The following is an 18,350-nucleotide window of genomic DNA, read 5'->3' as shown; positions in this document are numbered from 1 at the left end:
GCACTGTGCAGCTCCTCACCCCCCTCTCCTCACCAGACTAAACTTCTTACAGACACTTCTCTGAGAAAAAAAATCTCATTCTAGCCAGGATCATATTTCACTGAGAAGTGTGTGAGAAGTTTAGCTCCCTGTGTGTAAAAGCTAATTAATGACATTGTAACTACCTGGTGCAGCAGAGGAGGCGTAGCTGTCTGATTGTAGGCAAATTAGCTTCTACACACACTGAGCTGAATTTCTCACACACTTCTCAGTGAAATGTGATCCTGACTAGAAGGAGATGGTTTAGCATCAGGTTAGCGTGCAAGCGAAAACCATTTACTTTCAACTCATAATACAAGCGCAACCCGACATGCTCAAAAAGCTTTATTCTATCGCAGTTAACGCTCGAGCGGGTGCGTTAAATAATGCTCCACTTGTAATCTGGCTCTTAATCATTAAAGATATTAAAATACATATTTTGGCCCATATTTATCAAGCTCCGAACGGAGCTTGAAGGGCCGTGTTTCGATCGGGTTGATTGACAGCTCCCTGTTGGCGGCCAATTGGCCGCGAGTCAGCAGGGGGCGGCCTTGCAATGTTAAATGCAATGTTAAATGTGGAGAGCGTATTGCTCTCCGCATTTAGCGAGGTCTTGCGGACCTGATCCACACTGTCGGATCAGGTCCGCAAGACCTTTGATAAATAGGGGCCATTAAGTTAAATCATTATAAACAATATTTTATAACAATTTTAAATACTAATACATTAAATATATACATTTTTGTTTTATGTAATCTAATGCTTTTTTAATGAGAATTTTTTAGCATACTTTGACTCTATGTTAATCTTTGCAATGTTGTAAACACACCCAGTGGATCCAGTTTAATATTAGATGGACAGATAATGTTTTGCTGCCCACAGGCATCATCGCAAAAGAAAATTCTTGTGCAGCACCACCTCCTACTCTTGAGCAACCGATCATATAAGAGCAGAGCCTGTCAATCTCCCCAAATAAACAAGTATAATGTAAATAATCTCTACCATTTCTAAAGTGGCGAAAAAGAAGCAGCGGTTATATGAAAATATACGTTAAGAATGCAAGCATGAGGACACCTGCTCCACAATGACCCTGAAGTTATATCTGCTGATTAATAAATACCGATTGCATTCTATTGTATTCCTGTGCGTTGTTGTTCATTTGATTGCAGTTGTGAAGCCCCTAATTATTCCCCAGTACACTGTGTAGGATTGTAAATTGTGACAAAGAAGAAAACTTTTTCTCTTTTTTTATTCCTGTTTCTTTGATTGGTCTTGTTCTTAACGTACAGGGACATTGAATTCAAACATTTTCTTCCATGATTTAGATAGAGCATACAATTTTAAATAATTTTGCAAATTACTTTTATCAAATTTGCATCATTCTTTTGGAATCCTTTGTTGAAGCAGAAGCAATGCCCTGCTGGGAGCTAGAAAACATCTGCTGAGTCAATAACAATAAACAAATGTGTGCAGCCACCAATTAGCCACAGCATTGCTGTTGCTGAGCATTTTTACATATGTTTTTCAACAAAGGATATAAAAAAACAGCACATTTGATACTAGGAGTACATTGGAAAGATGTTTAAAATTGTGTGCTCTAACTGAATAGTTAAAGTTTAATTTTGACTTTACAATCTCTTTAAATTAGTGGTGAAATAGGTAATATAAATGCAATGCAATAATACCATGATGTTTTTACCTCGTGGGCCAAATGCTTTGCTTAGTCTGTCATCCACCATAAATGCTGGAGTCAAATGAATATATTTCCCTGGTTCCCCACAGCCTCCATATTGCAAAGTATAAGGTTCATCTCCATATTTCAGAAAAGGATTAGCGATAATTATATCTGCCTGTTGAAGAGAGAAATAGTGCATTAGTTAGAACTTGCAGGTTGTGGTCCAATTACAGTTCCTACTTTGTTATTTACAATTGGAGCTATTTTTTTATTGGCCAGTACAGTTACTTAGGTTGTATTGAGGATACTGTAATTTGATTTTGCAATAAAAATGAATGTAGTAATCACACACACTTCTGCAGCATGGTAAATATATATATATATAAACGAGAAGAAAAGGGAGTTGGTAGTTGCGCCAAAAAAAGAAGAGTCGTTTAAGAAATGAATGCCTAATGAAAAAGTCTAACGAATGCTGCTATTAGTGGAGTCTCGCCCCTCCTTGGTGAGACTGAATGGGGTAGTGGTGAAAAGGCTTTGTTCTAATAGCGCTTGCAGAAGACGTTCCTCATGTGCATATGTTGAAAAGGACACAAAGAAATGCAAATATCCCAAATGAGTAAATGATCACGCAGATTAAATAAATGCCTATAAATGCTCACCTGTTGGATCACAGGGTCCCGTAGTCAGCGTCGTATGACCTATATTAATACTTCTGTTCACAAATAAATGACAATGTGTTCACCAATGTGGATAAAAGATAGTGCAAATGAATAGTAGGTAATCTTGACCGGGAGACTGCAAAGAGTATTTGTAGGACTTTCCCTCTGTTACCACTCTGTATGATTGAACCGAGGGTGGATAGTGTGAAAATTCCTAGTTACTATGAGCTGTTTTTCCAGATAGAAAAAAATGAAATGGAATAAAATTTCTGTTTATTTGATTGATTAAAAACAAAAATACAAAAAGAATAAAAAAAGGGATTTTATTTTAGGTTTGATGTTTAAAAAATGGTTGAATTGATCACTGAAATAGAGTTAATACTAGATACTCAGTTCCCCCTAGACCCACTTATGTGGCTGCTTTGCAGCCCTCCTAAAATAAAATACAAACCCTTTAAAAAACTATTTAATGTGCTCTCGAACAGTATTAAATTCCTAATAGCAAAAAATTGGAAAAGTAGGTCGGCCCCTACATTAGCAATGTGGTCTCGCAGAGTGTCGGAGCTTCTAGAATTAGAGGAATATTTTTATATGAAAAATGATAAAATGGACGTGTACGCGGAAATGCTTGCCACTTGGGAGGAATACCTCAAAAAACACAGTAAAAAATTAGACACTCAGGTAGACTAATACCCACAATTCACTACCCATAGATGAGAAAGTCTTGTACTTAAAGGTATTTGCACCCCTCATCTCGACTCAGCTATATAAGAGTCATTTGTGTATCCATAATGTGGTAGTGAGTGACATTGGCAATAGAAAATTCCTCATCCTTTGCGGCATTTATTCAGTGGCGGGCTGGTCGGCTCTCTTCTCTTTCTCTTTTACTCTTTTCTTCTTCCCTCTCCCTTCTCTTCCCCTTTGCTTCCCTTTTTTCTCCTTTCCTCCTCAAACCCTTAACAAAGTTAAAAATACCCTACTGGATTCACATATCATAGGAGGAAGGGACAACTTTTATTTTCATTGACTATCACTTGTTTTATTACAAAATGTAACTGACAATTGTATCCACCTCGACGGGGGCTGCGTCCCCCAAAATGCATATTGTATACTTTAAGATGTGTTTTCCTTCTGTAAGCTTTATTATTCTTCAATAAAGTCAGTTTAAAAAAAAAAAAAAAAAAATGGTTGAATTGAAATATAGTGTTTCAATGAATAGTTAAAATGTGGCTAAAAAAATATATATGTATAGGAACAAGTGTGATAAAAAATATATATATTATATATAAAAAATATATAAGTATCATTGATAGAACAAGAATATAAAATGTGGCATAAGTTCATAGGTGGAGTGGATACAATGAGTTAACTGGTACAATGTAATAAATAACAATGAAAAAAAGTGCAATGAATAAAATGAATAAAAAACACTCTGGGTAAACCTAGTATATAGCTGAAAGACCTATATTAACAAGGGTACCTTGCGAGCGTATTTCGAGTCCGTATAAAAATACTATAAAAATACACTTACTGAGGGATGGATACGGGCTGGAGAAGAGGGCAAAGTTTAGCGCTGAAAAGTAGCTGAATGAACAGCTAAGAAGAAACGGTTGCTACGAGGAGCTGCTGGCGAAAACGCCTGACAGTGGTACCGGAATTCCGGAAGTGACGTCACGAACGTGCGTCATGTGCCTTACGCGTTTCGTGAGCGTATCAGCTCACTTCATCAGAGGCTAAATATATTTATATTTATTTAGGCAGCTGTATAACCCTTGCATAGGGGTGTCAAGATGTAAATACTACCATATAGACTTTATTTATTGCATATATATTGTAATGACAAAAACTAAATTTATCAGTACGTAGATAATGCATCACGACCATTTTCTTCAATTATATTTGTAAAATGAATTAAACCTGCATTTCATTTCTGTATGTTACCAAGTAAAACAATTATATGATCCTAAGAATAAAAAAATAAGTAAAACATTTCAACAAAAAGGAGACAACCACATCTGCCTTGATATAGAGATACACAAGCACTATATATACTGTATATATATATATATATATATATATATATATATATATATATATACACACACACTGTGTATGCTGCACTTTATAATGATACTGAGGGCAGCAGCTCCCCATCTTTTCTTTCTGTAGCTACACATCCCTCTCCTCTTTTTTTGCAGTGTAGGCCCATCCCAATCCCCCCTTCCTCCTCTCTCTCCGCTGCTGGACCAACCACCCGCCTCTCGGTTTCCCTCCCACACCTCCTGCTGGCACCAGCGGATGATCGTTACAGATGGTAACACACACACACAATGTCACCATCTGTAACAAACACACACACAATGTCACCATCTGTAACAAACACACACACAATGTCACCATCTGTAACAAACACACACACAATGTCACCATCTGTAACAAACACACACACACAATGTCACCATCTGTAACAAACACACACACAATGTCACCATCTGTAACAAACACACACACAATGTCACCATCTGTAACAAACACACACACAATGTCACCATCTGTAACAAACACACACACACAATGTCACCATCTGTAACAAACACACACACAATGTCACCATCTGTAACAAACACACACACAATGTCACCATCTGTAACAAACACACACACAATGTCACCATCTGTAACAAACACACACACACAATGTCACCATCTGTAACAAACATACACACAATGTCACCATCTGTAACAAACACACACACAATGTCACCATCTGTAACAAACATACACACACAATGTCACCATCTGTAACAAACATACACACACACAATGTCACCATCTGTAACAAACACACACACACACAATGTCACCATCTGTAACAAACACACACACACAATGTCACCATCTGTAACAAACACACACACACAATGTCACCATCTGTAACAAACACACACACAATGTCACCATCTGTAACAAACATACACACAATGTCACCATCTGTAACAAACACACACACAATGTCACCATCTGTAACAAACACACACACAATGTCACCATCTGTAACAAACACACACACAATGTCACCATCTGTAACAAACACACACACACATGTCACCATCTGTAACAAACACACACACACATGTCACCATCTGTAACAAACACACACACAATGTCACCATCTGTAACAAACACACACACACATGTCACCATCTGTAACAAACACACACACACAATGTCACCATCTGTAACAAACACACACACAATGTCACCATCTGTAACAAACACACACACACAATGTCACCGTCTGTAACAAACACACACACAATGTCACCGTCTGTAACAAACACACACACACAATGTCACCATCTGTAACAAACATACACACACAATGTCACCATCTGTAACAAACACACACACAATGTCACCATCTGTAACAAACACACACACAATGTCACCATCTGTAACAAACACACACACACAATGTCACCATCTGTAACAAACATACACACAATGTCACCATCTGTAACAAACACACACACAATGTCACCATCTGTAACAAACATACACACACAATGTCACCATCTGTAACAAACATACACACACAATGTCACCATCTGTAACAAACACACACACAATGTCACCATCTGTAACAAACACACACACACAATGTCACCATCTGTAACAAACACACACACAATGTCACCATCTGTAACAAACACACACACAATGTCACCATCTGTAACAAACACACACACACAATGTCACAATCTGTAACAAACACACACACACAATGTCACCATCTGTAACAAACACACACACAATGTCACCATCTGTAACAAACATACACACAATGTCAATGTCTGTAACAAACATACACACACAATGTCACCATCTGTAACAAACATACACACAATGTCACCATCTGTAACAAACACACACACAATGTCACCATCTGTAACAAACACACACACAATGTCACCATCTGTAACAAACATACACACACAATGTCACCATCTGTAACAAACACACACACAATGTCACCATCTGTAACATACATACACACAATGTCACCATCTGTAACAAACACACACACAATGTCACCATCTGTAACAAACATACACACAATGTCACCATCTGTAACAAACACACACACAATGTCACCATCTGTAACAAACACACACACAATGTCACCGTCTGTAACAAACATACACACACAATGTCACCATCTGTAACAAACACACACACACAATGTCACCATCTGTAACAAACACACACACAATGTCACCATCTGTAACAAACACACACACAATGTCACCATCTGTAACAAACACACACACACAATGTCACCATCTGTAACAAACACACACACAATGTCACCATCTGTAACAAACATACACACAATGTCACCATCTGTAACAAACACACACACAATGTCACCATCTGTAACAAACACACACACAATGTCACCATCTGTAACAAACACACACACAATGTCACCATCTGTAACAAACATACACACACAATGTCACCATCTGTAACAAACATACACACAATGTCACCATCTGTAACAAACACACACACAATGTCACCGTCTGTAACAAACATACACACACAATGTCACCATCTGTAACAAACATACACACAATGTCACCATCTGTAACAAACATACACACAATGTCACCATCTGTAACAAGCACACACACAATGTCACCATCTGTAACAAACACACACACACAATGTCACCATCTGTAACAAACACACACAAAATGTCACCATCTGTAACAAACACACACACAATGTCACCATCTGTAACAACACACACACAATGTCACCATCTGTAACAAACACACACACAATGTCACCATCTGTAACAAACATACACACAATGTCACCATCTGTAACAAACACACACACAATGTCACCATCTGTAACAAACACACACACAATGTCACCATCTGTAACAAACACACACACAATGTCACCATCTGTAACAAACATACACACACAATGTCACCATCTGTAACAAACATACACACACAATGTCACCATCTGTAACAAACACACACACAATGTCACCATCTGTAACAAACATACACACAATGTCACCATCTGTAACAAACACACACACACAATGTCACCATCTGTAACAAACACACACACACAATGTCACCATCTGTAACAAACACACACACACAATGTCACCGTCTGTAACAAACACACACACACAATGTCACCGTCTGTAACAAACACACACACACAATGTCACCATCTGTAACAAACACACACACACAATGTCACCATCTGTAACAAACACACACACAATGTCACCATCTGTAACAAACACACACACACAATGTCACCATCTGTAACAAACATACACACAATGTCACCATCTGTAACAAACACACACACACAATGTCACCATCTGTAACAAACACACACACACTGTCACCATCTGTAACAAACATACACACACAATGTCACCATCTGTAACAAACACACACACACAATGTCACCATCTGTAACAAACACACACACACAATGTCACCGTCTGTAACAAACACACACACACAATGTCACCGTCTGTAACAAACACACACACACAATGTCACCGTCTGTAACAAACACACACACACAATGTCACCATCTGTAACAAACACACACACACAATGTCACCATCTGTAACAAACACACACACAATGTCACCATCTGTAACAAACACACACACAATGTCACCATCTGTAACAAACACACACACACAATGTCACCATCTGTAACAAACACACACACACTGTCACCATCTGTAACAAACATACACACACAATGTCACCATCTGTAACAAAACACACACACAATGTCACCATCTGTAACAAACACACACAATGTCACCATCTGTAACAAACACACACACAATGTCACCATCTGTAACAAACACACACACACAATGTCACCATCTGTAACAAACACACACACAATGTCACCATCTGTAACAAACAAACACACAATGTCACCATCTGTAACAAACAACACACACAATGTCACCATCTGTAACAAACACACACACAATGTCACCATCTGTAACAAACACACACACACAATGTCACCATCTGTAACAAACACACACACAATGTCACCATCTGTAACAAACACACACACAATGTCACCATCTGTAACAAACACACACACAATGTCACCATCTGTAACAAACACACACACAATGTCACCATCTGTAACAAACACACACACAATGTCACCATCTGTAACAAACACACACACAATGTCACTCACTGTAACAAACATACACACACAATGTCACCATCTGTAACAAACACACACACACAATGTCACCATCTGTAACAAACACACACACAATGTCACCATCTGTAACAAACATACACACAATGTCACCATCTGTAACAAACACACACACACAATGTCACCATCTGTAACAAACACACACACACAATGTCACCATCTGTAACAAACACACACACAAGGTTCACCATCTGTAACAAACATACACACACACACAATGTCACCATCTGTAACAAACACACACACACAATGTCACCATCTGTAACAAACATACACACACAATGTCACCATCTGTAACAAACACACACACAATGTCACCATCTGTAACAAACACACACACACAATGTCACCATCTGTAACAAACACACACACAATGTCACCATCTGTAACAAACACACACACAATGTCACCAATCTGTAACAAACACACACACACAATGTCACCATCTGTAACAAACACACACACAATGTCACCATCTGTAACAAACACACACAATGTCACCATCTGTACAACACACACACAATGTCACCATCTGTAACAAACATACACACAATGTCACCATCTGTAACAAACACACACACACAATGTCACCATCTGTAACAAACACACACACACAATGTCACCATCTGTAACAAACATACACACACAATGTCACCATCTGTAACAAACACACACACAATGTCACCATCTGTAACAAACACACACACACAATGTCACTATCTGTAACAAACACACACACAATGTCACCATCTGTAACAAACACACACACAATGTCACCATCTGTAACAAACACACACACAATGTCACCATCTGTAACAAACACACACACACAATGTCACCATCTGTAACAAACATACACACAATGTCACCATCTGTAACAAACACACACACAATGTCACCATCTGTAACAAACATACACACACAATGTCACCATCTGTAACAAACATACACACAATGTCACCATCTGTAACAAACACACACACACAATGTCACCATCTGTAACAAACACACACACAATGTCACCATCTGTAACAAACACACACACACAATGTCACCATCTGTAACAAACATACACACAATGTCACCATCTGTAACAAACACACACACAATGTCACCATCTGTAACAAACACACACACAATGTCACCATCTGTAACAAAACACACACACAATGTCACCATCTGTAACAAACACACACACACAATGTCACCATCTGTAACAAACATACACACACAATGTCACCATCTGTAACAAACACACACACACAATGTCACCATCTGTAACAAACACACCACACAATGTCACCATCTGTAACAAACACACACACACAATGTCACCATCTGTAACAAACACACACACAATGTCACCATCTGTAACAAACACACACACACAATGTCACCATCTGTAACAAACACACACACACAATGTCACCATCTGTAACAAACACACACACAATGTCACCATCTGTAACAAACATACACACAATGTCACCATCTGTAACAAACACACACACAATGTCACCATCTGTAACAAACACACACACAATGTCACCATCTGTAACAAACACACACACAATGTCACCATCTGTAACAAACATACACACAATGTCACCATCTGTAACAAACACACACACAATGTCACCATCTGTAACAAACACACACACAATGTCACCATCTGTAACAAACAAACACACAATGTCACCATCTGTAACAAACACACACACACAATGTCACCATCTGTAACAAACACACACACACAATGTCACCATCTGTAACAAACACACACACAATGTTCACCTATCTGTAACATAACATCACACACACAATGTCACCATCTGTAACAACACACACACAATGTCACCATCTGTAAAACAAACAAACACACAATGTCACCATCTGTAACAAAACACACACACAATGTCACCATCTGTAACAAACCACACACACAATGTCACCATCTGTAACAAACACACACACAATGTCACCGTCTGTAACAAACAACACACACAATGTCACCATCTGTAACAAACACACACACAATGTCACCATCTGTAACAAACACACACACAATGTCACCATCTGTAACAAACACACACACACAATGTCACCATCTGTAACAAACACACACACACAATGTCACCATCTGTAACAAACACACACACAATGTCACCATCTGTAACAAACACACACACAATGTCACCATCTGTAACAAACACACACACAATGTCACCATCTGTAACAAACACACACACAATGTCACCATCTGTAACAACACACACACACAATGTCACCATCTGTAACAAACACACACACAATGTCACCATCTGTAACAAACACACACACACAATGTCACCATCTGTAACAAACACACACACAATGTCACCATCTGTAACAAACACACACACACAATGTCACCATCTGTAACAAACACACACACAATGTCACCATCTGTAACAAACACACACACAATGTCACCATCTGTAACAAACACACACACAATGTCACCATCTGTAACAGCACACACACACACAATGTCACCATCTGTAACAAACACACACACAATGGTCACATCTGTAACAAACACACACACACAATGTCACCATCTGTAACAAACACACACACACAATGTCACCATCTGTAACAAACACACACACAATGTCACCATCTGTAACAAACATACACACACAATGTCACCATCTGTAAACACACACAGTCACCTACACACACAATGTCACATCTGTAACAAACACACACACACAATGTCACCATCTGTAACAAACATCACACACACAATGTCACCATCTGTAACAAACATCACACACAATGTCACCATCTGTAACAAACACACACACACAATGTCACCATCTGTAACAAACAACACACACAATGTCACCATCTGTAACAAACACACACACACAATGTCACCATCTGTAACAAACACACACACAATGTCACCATCTGTAACAAACACACTCACAATGTCACCATCTGTACAAACACACACACACAATGTCACCATCTGTAACAAACAACACACACAATGTCACCATCTGTAACAAACCACACACACAATGTCACCATCTGTAACAAACACACACACACAATGTCACCATCTGTAACAAACACACACACAATGTCACCATCTGTAACAAACACACACACAATGTCACCATCTGTAACAACCACACACACAATGTCACCATCTGTAACAAACACACACACACAATGTCACCATCTGTAACAAACACACACACACAATGTCACCATCTGTAACAAACATACACACAATGTCACCATCTGTAACAAACACACACACAATGTCACCATCTGTAACAAACACACACACAATGTCACCATCTGTAACAAACACACACACACACGTCACCATCTGTAACAAACACACACACAATGTCACCATCTGTAACAAACACACACACACAATGTCACCGTCTGTAACACACACACACACACAATGTCACCATCTGTAACAAACACACACACAATGTCACCATCTGTAACAAACACACACACACACGTCACCATCTGTAACAAACACACACACAATGTCACCATCTGTAACAAACACACACACAATGTCACCATCTGTAACAAACACACACACACAATGTCACCATCTGTAACAAACATACACACAATGTCACCATCTGTAACAAACACACACACACACACAATGTCACTGTCTGTAACAAACACACACACACAATGTCACCATCTGTAACAAACACACACACAATGTCACCATCTGTAACAAACACACACACACAATGTCACCATCTGTAACAAACACACACACACAATGTCACCATCTGTAACAAACACACACACACAATGTCACCATCTGTAACAAACACACACACACAATGTCACCATCTGTAACAAACATACACACACAATGTCACTATCTGTAACAAACACACACACAATGTCACCATCTGTAACACACACACACACAATGTCACCATCTGTAACACACACACACACAATGTCACCATCTGTAACAAACATACACACAATGTCACCATCTGTAACACACACACACACAATGTCACCATCTGTAACAAACACACACACAATGTCACCATCTGTAACAAACACACACACACAATGTCACCATCTGTAACAAACACACACACACAATGTCACCATCTGTAACAAACACACACACAATGTCACCATCTGTAACAAACACACACACAATGTCACTATCTGTAACAAACACACACACACAATGTCACCATCTGTAACAAACACACACACAATGTCACCATCTGTAACAAACATACACACAATGTCACCATCTGTAACAAACACACACACAATGTCACCATCTGTAACAAACACACACACAATGTCACCATCTGTAACAAACACACACACAATGTCACCATCTGTAACAAACACACACACACAATGTCACCATCTGTAACAAACACACACACAATGTCACCATCTGTAACAAACACACACACAATGTCACCATCTGTAACAAACACACACACAATGTCACCATCTGTAACAAGCACACACACAATGTCACCATCTGTAACAAACACACACACAATGTCACCATCTGTAACAAACACACACACAATGTCACCATCTGTAACAAACATACACACAATGTCACCATCTGTAACAAACACACACACAATGTCACCATCTGTAACAAACACACACACAATGTCACATCTGTAACAAACACACACACAATGTCACCATCTGTAAACAACAACACACACAATGTCACCATCTGTAACAAACACACACACAATGTCACCATCTGTAACAAACATACACACAATGTCACCATCTGTAACAAACACACACACACACACAATGTCACCATCTGTAACAAACATACACACACAATGTCACAATCTGTAACAAACACACACACACAATGTCACCATCTGTAACAAACACACACACACAATGTCACCATCTGTAACAAACACACACACAATGTCACCATCTGTAACAAACACACACACAATGTCACCATCTGTAACAAACACACACACAATGTCACCATCTGTAACAAACAAACACACAATGTCACCATCTGTAACAAACACACACACAATGTCACCATCTGTAACAATCAAACACACAATGTCACCATCTGTAACAAACTCACACACACTATGTCACCATCTGTAACAAACACACACACACAATGTCACCGTCTGTAACAAACACACACACACAATGTCACCATCTGTAACAAACACACACACAATGTCACCATCTGTAACAAACATACACACACAATGTCACCATCTGTAACAAACACACACACACACACACACACACAATGTCACCATCTGTAACAAACATACACACACAATGTCACCATCTGTAACAAACACACACACACACACACACACACAATGTCACCATCTGTAACAAACACACACACAATGTCACCATCTGTAACAAACATACACACAATGTCACCATCTGTAACAAACACACACACAATGTCACCATCTGTAACAAACACACACACAATGTCACCATCTGTAACAAACATACACACAATGTCACCATCTGTAACAAACACACACACAATGTCACCATCTGTAACAAACATACACACAATGTCACCATCTGTAACAAACACACACACACAATGTCACCATCTGTAACAAACACACACACAATGTCACCATCTGTAACAAACACACACACACACACAATGTCACCATCTGTAACAAACACACACACAATGTCAAAATGTAACAAACACACACACAATGTCACATCTGTTAACAACACAACACACACATGTCACCATCTGTAACAAACACACACACAATGTCACCATCTGTAACAAACACACACACACACTGAACCATCTGTAACAAACACACAACACAATGTCACCATCTGTAACAAACACACACACACTGTCACCATCTGTAAACAAACACACACACAATGTCCCCCATCTGTAACAAACACACACACAATGTCACCATCTGTAACAAACAACACACACAATGTCACCATCTGTAACAAAGCACACACACACAATGTCACCATCTGTAACAAACACACACACAATGTCACCATCTGTAACAAACACACACACACAATGTCACCAATCAGTAACAAACCACGCACACAACATGTCTACCATCTGTAACAACACACACACAATTGTCACCATCTGTAACAAAACACACACACAATGTCACCATCTGTAACAAAACACACACACACAATTTCACCATCTGTAAAAAAACACACACACAATGTCACCATCTGTAACAAACACACAACACAAGTCACCATCTGTAACAAACATACACACACAATGTCACCATCTGTAACAAACACACACACACACACAATGTCACTATCTGTAACAAACACACACACACAATGTCACCATCTGTAACAAACATACACACACAATGTCACCATCTGTAACAAACATACACACAATGTCACCATCTGTAACAAACACACACACAATGTCACCATCTGTAACAAACATACACACAATGTCACCATCTGTAACAAACACACACACAATGTCACCATCTGTAACAAACACACACACAATGTCACCATCTGTAACAAGCACACACACAATGTCACCATCTGTAACAAACACACACACAATGTCACCATCTGTAACAAACACACACACAATGTCACCATCTGTAACAAACATACACACAATGTCACCATCTGTAACAAACATACACACACAATGTCACCATCTGTAACAAACATACACACAATGTCACTATCTGTAACAAACACACACACACAATGTCACCATCTGTAACAAACACACACACAATGTCACCATCTGTAACAAACACACACACCATGTCACATCTGTAACAAACATACACACAATGTCACCATCTGTAACAAACACACACACACAATGTCACCATCTGTAACAAACACACACACACAATGTCACCATCTGTAACAAACACACACACAATGTCACCGTCTGTAACAAACACACACACACAATATCACCATCTGTAACAAACACACACACACAATGTCACCATCTGTAACAAACACACACACACAATGTCACCATCTGTAACAAACATACACACACAATGTCACCATCTGTAACAAACACACACACACAATGTCACCATCTGTAACAAACACACACACACAATGTCACCATCTGTAACAAACATACACACACAATGTCACCATCTGTAACAAACACACACACACAATGTCACCATCTGTAACAAACACACACACAATGTCACCATCTGTAACAAACACACACACACAATGTCACCATCTGTAACAAACACACACACAATGTCACCATCTGTAACAAACACACACACAATGTCACCATCTGTAACAAGCACACACACACAATGTCACCATCTGTAACAAACACACACACAATGTCACCATCTGTAACAAACACACACACAATGTCACCATCTGTAACAAACACACACACAATGTCACCATCTGTAACAAACACACACACAATGTCACCATCTGTAACAAACACACACACACAATGTCACCATCTGTAACAAACACACACACAATGTCACCATCTGTAACAAACATACACACAATGTCACCATCTGTAACACACACACACACAATGTCACCATCTGTAACAAACACACACACACAATGTCACCATCTGTAACACACACACACAATGTCACCATCTGTAACACACACACACACAATGTCACCATCTGTAACACACACACACAATGTCACCATCTGTAACACACACACACAATGTCACCATCTGTAACAAACACACACACACAATGTCACCATCTGTAACAAACACACACACAATGTCACCATCTGTAACAAACACACACACAATGTCACCATCTGTAACAAACACACACACAATGTCACCATCTGTAACAAACACACACACAATGTCACCATCTGTAACAAACATACACACACAATGTCACAATCTGTAACAAACACACACACAATGTCACCATCTGTAACAAACACACACACACAATGTCACCATCTGTAACACACACACACACACACAATGTCACCATCTGTAACAAACACACACACACACAATGTCACCATCTGTAACAAGCACACACACAATGTCACCATCTGTAACAAACACACACACACACACAATGTCACCATCTGTAACAAGCACACACACAATGTCACCATCTGTAACAAACACACACACAATGTCACCATCTGTAACAAGCACACACACAATGTCACCATCTGTAACAAACATACACACAATGTCACCATCTGTAACAAACATACACACAATGTCACCATCTGTAACAAACATACACACAATGTCACCATCTGTAACAAGCACACACACAATGTCACCATCTGTAACAAACACACACACACAATGTCACCATCTGTAACAAGCACACACACAATGTCACCATCTGTAACAAACACGCACAAAATGTCACCATCTGTAACAAACACACACACACAATGTCACCATCTGTAACAAACACACACACAATGTCACCGTCTGTAACAAACACACACACAATGTCACCGTCTGTAACAAACACACACACAATGTCACCATCTGTAACAAACACACACACAATGTCACCATCTGTAACAAACACACACACACAATGTCACCATCTGTAACAAACACACACACATGTCACCATCTGTAACAAACACACACACAATGTCACCATCTGTAACAAACACACACACACAATGTCACCATCTGTAACAAACACACACACAATGTCACCGTCTGTAACAAACACACACACACAATGTCACCATCTGTAACAAACACGCACAAAATGTCACCATCTGTAACAGACACACACACAATGTCACCATCTGTAACAAACACACACACAATGTCACCATCTGTAACAAGCACACACACAATGTCAACGTCTGTAACAAACACACACAATGTCAACGTCTGTAACAAACACACACACAATGTCAACGTCTGTAACAAACACACACACAATGTCACCATCTGTAACAAACACACACACAATGTCACCATCTGTAACAAACACACACACAATGTCACCATCTGTAACAAACACACACACAATGTCACCATCTGTAACAAACACACACACAATGTCACCATCTGTAACAAACACACACACAATGTCAATGTCTGTAACAAACACACACACAATGTCACCATCTGTAACAAACACACACACAATGTCACCATCTGTAACAAACACACACACAATGTCACCATCTGTAACAAACACACACACAATGTCACCATCTGTAACAAACACACACACACAATGTCACCATCTGTAACAAACACACACACAATGTCACCATCTGTAACAAACACACACACAATGTCACCATCTGTAACAAACACACACACAATGTCACCATCTGTAACAAACACACACACAATGTCACCATCTGTAACAAACACACACACACAATGTCACCATCTGTAACAAACACACACACAATGTCACCATCTGTAACAAACACACACACAATGTCACCATCTGTAACAAACACACACACAATGTCACCATCTGTAACAAACACACACACAATGTCACCATCTGTAACATACATACACACACACACAATGTCACCATCTGTAACACACACACACACAATGTCACCATCTGTAACAAACACACACACACACGTCACCAT

The 18,350-nt window shown here is 39.1% G+C and overlaps 1 protein-coding gene across 1 annotated transcript in view; it reads right to left on the bottom strand.

Annotated features, from left to right (window-relative positions):
- Positions 1 to 18,350, bottom strand: part of LOC128641111 (calcium-activated chloride channel regulator 1-like) — a 119,599-nt gene that overhangs the window by 52,925 nt on the left and 48,324 nt on the right. The window contains exon 3 of the mRNA XM_053693686.1: positions 1,718 to 1,868. Within this exon, the coding sequence (XP_053549661.1) occupies positions 1,718 to 1,868 (151 nt within the window). The remainder of the gene's footprint in view (positions 1 to 1,717; positions 1,869 to 18,350) is intronic.

The sequence above is a fragment of the Bombina bombina genome, chromosome 10 (assembly GCF_027579735.1).
Source record: "Bombina bombina isolate aBomBom1 chromosome 10, aBomBom1.pri, whole genome shotgun sequence".
NCBI classification, from domain to species: domain Eukaryota; kingdom Metazoa; phylum Chordata; class Amphibia; order Anura; family Bombinatoridae; genus Bombina; species Bombina bombina.
The sequence above is the reverse complement of the archived record's forward strand: the minus strand, read 5'-3'. Positions and strand labels throughout refer to the sequence as shown.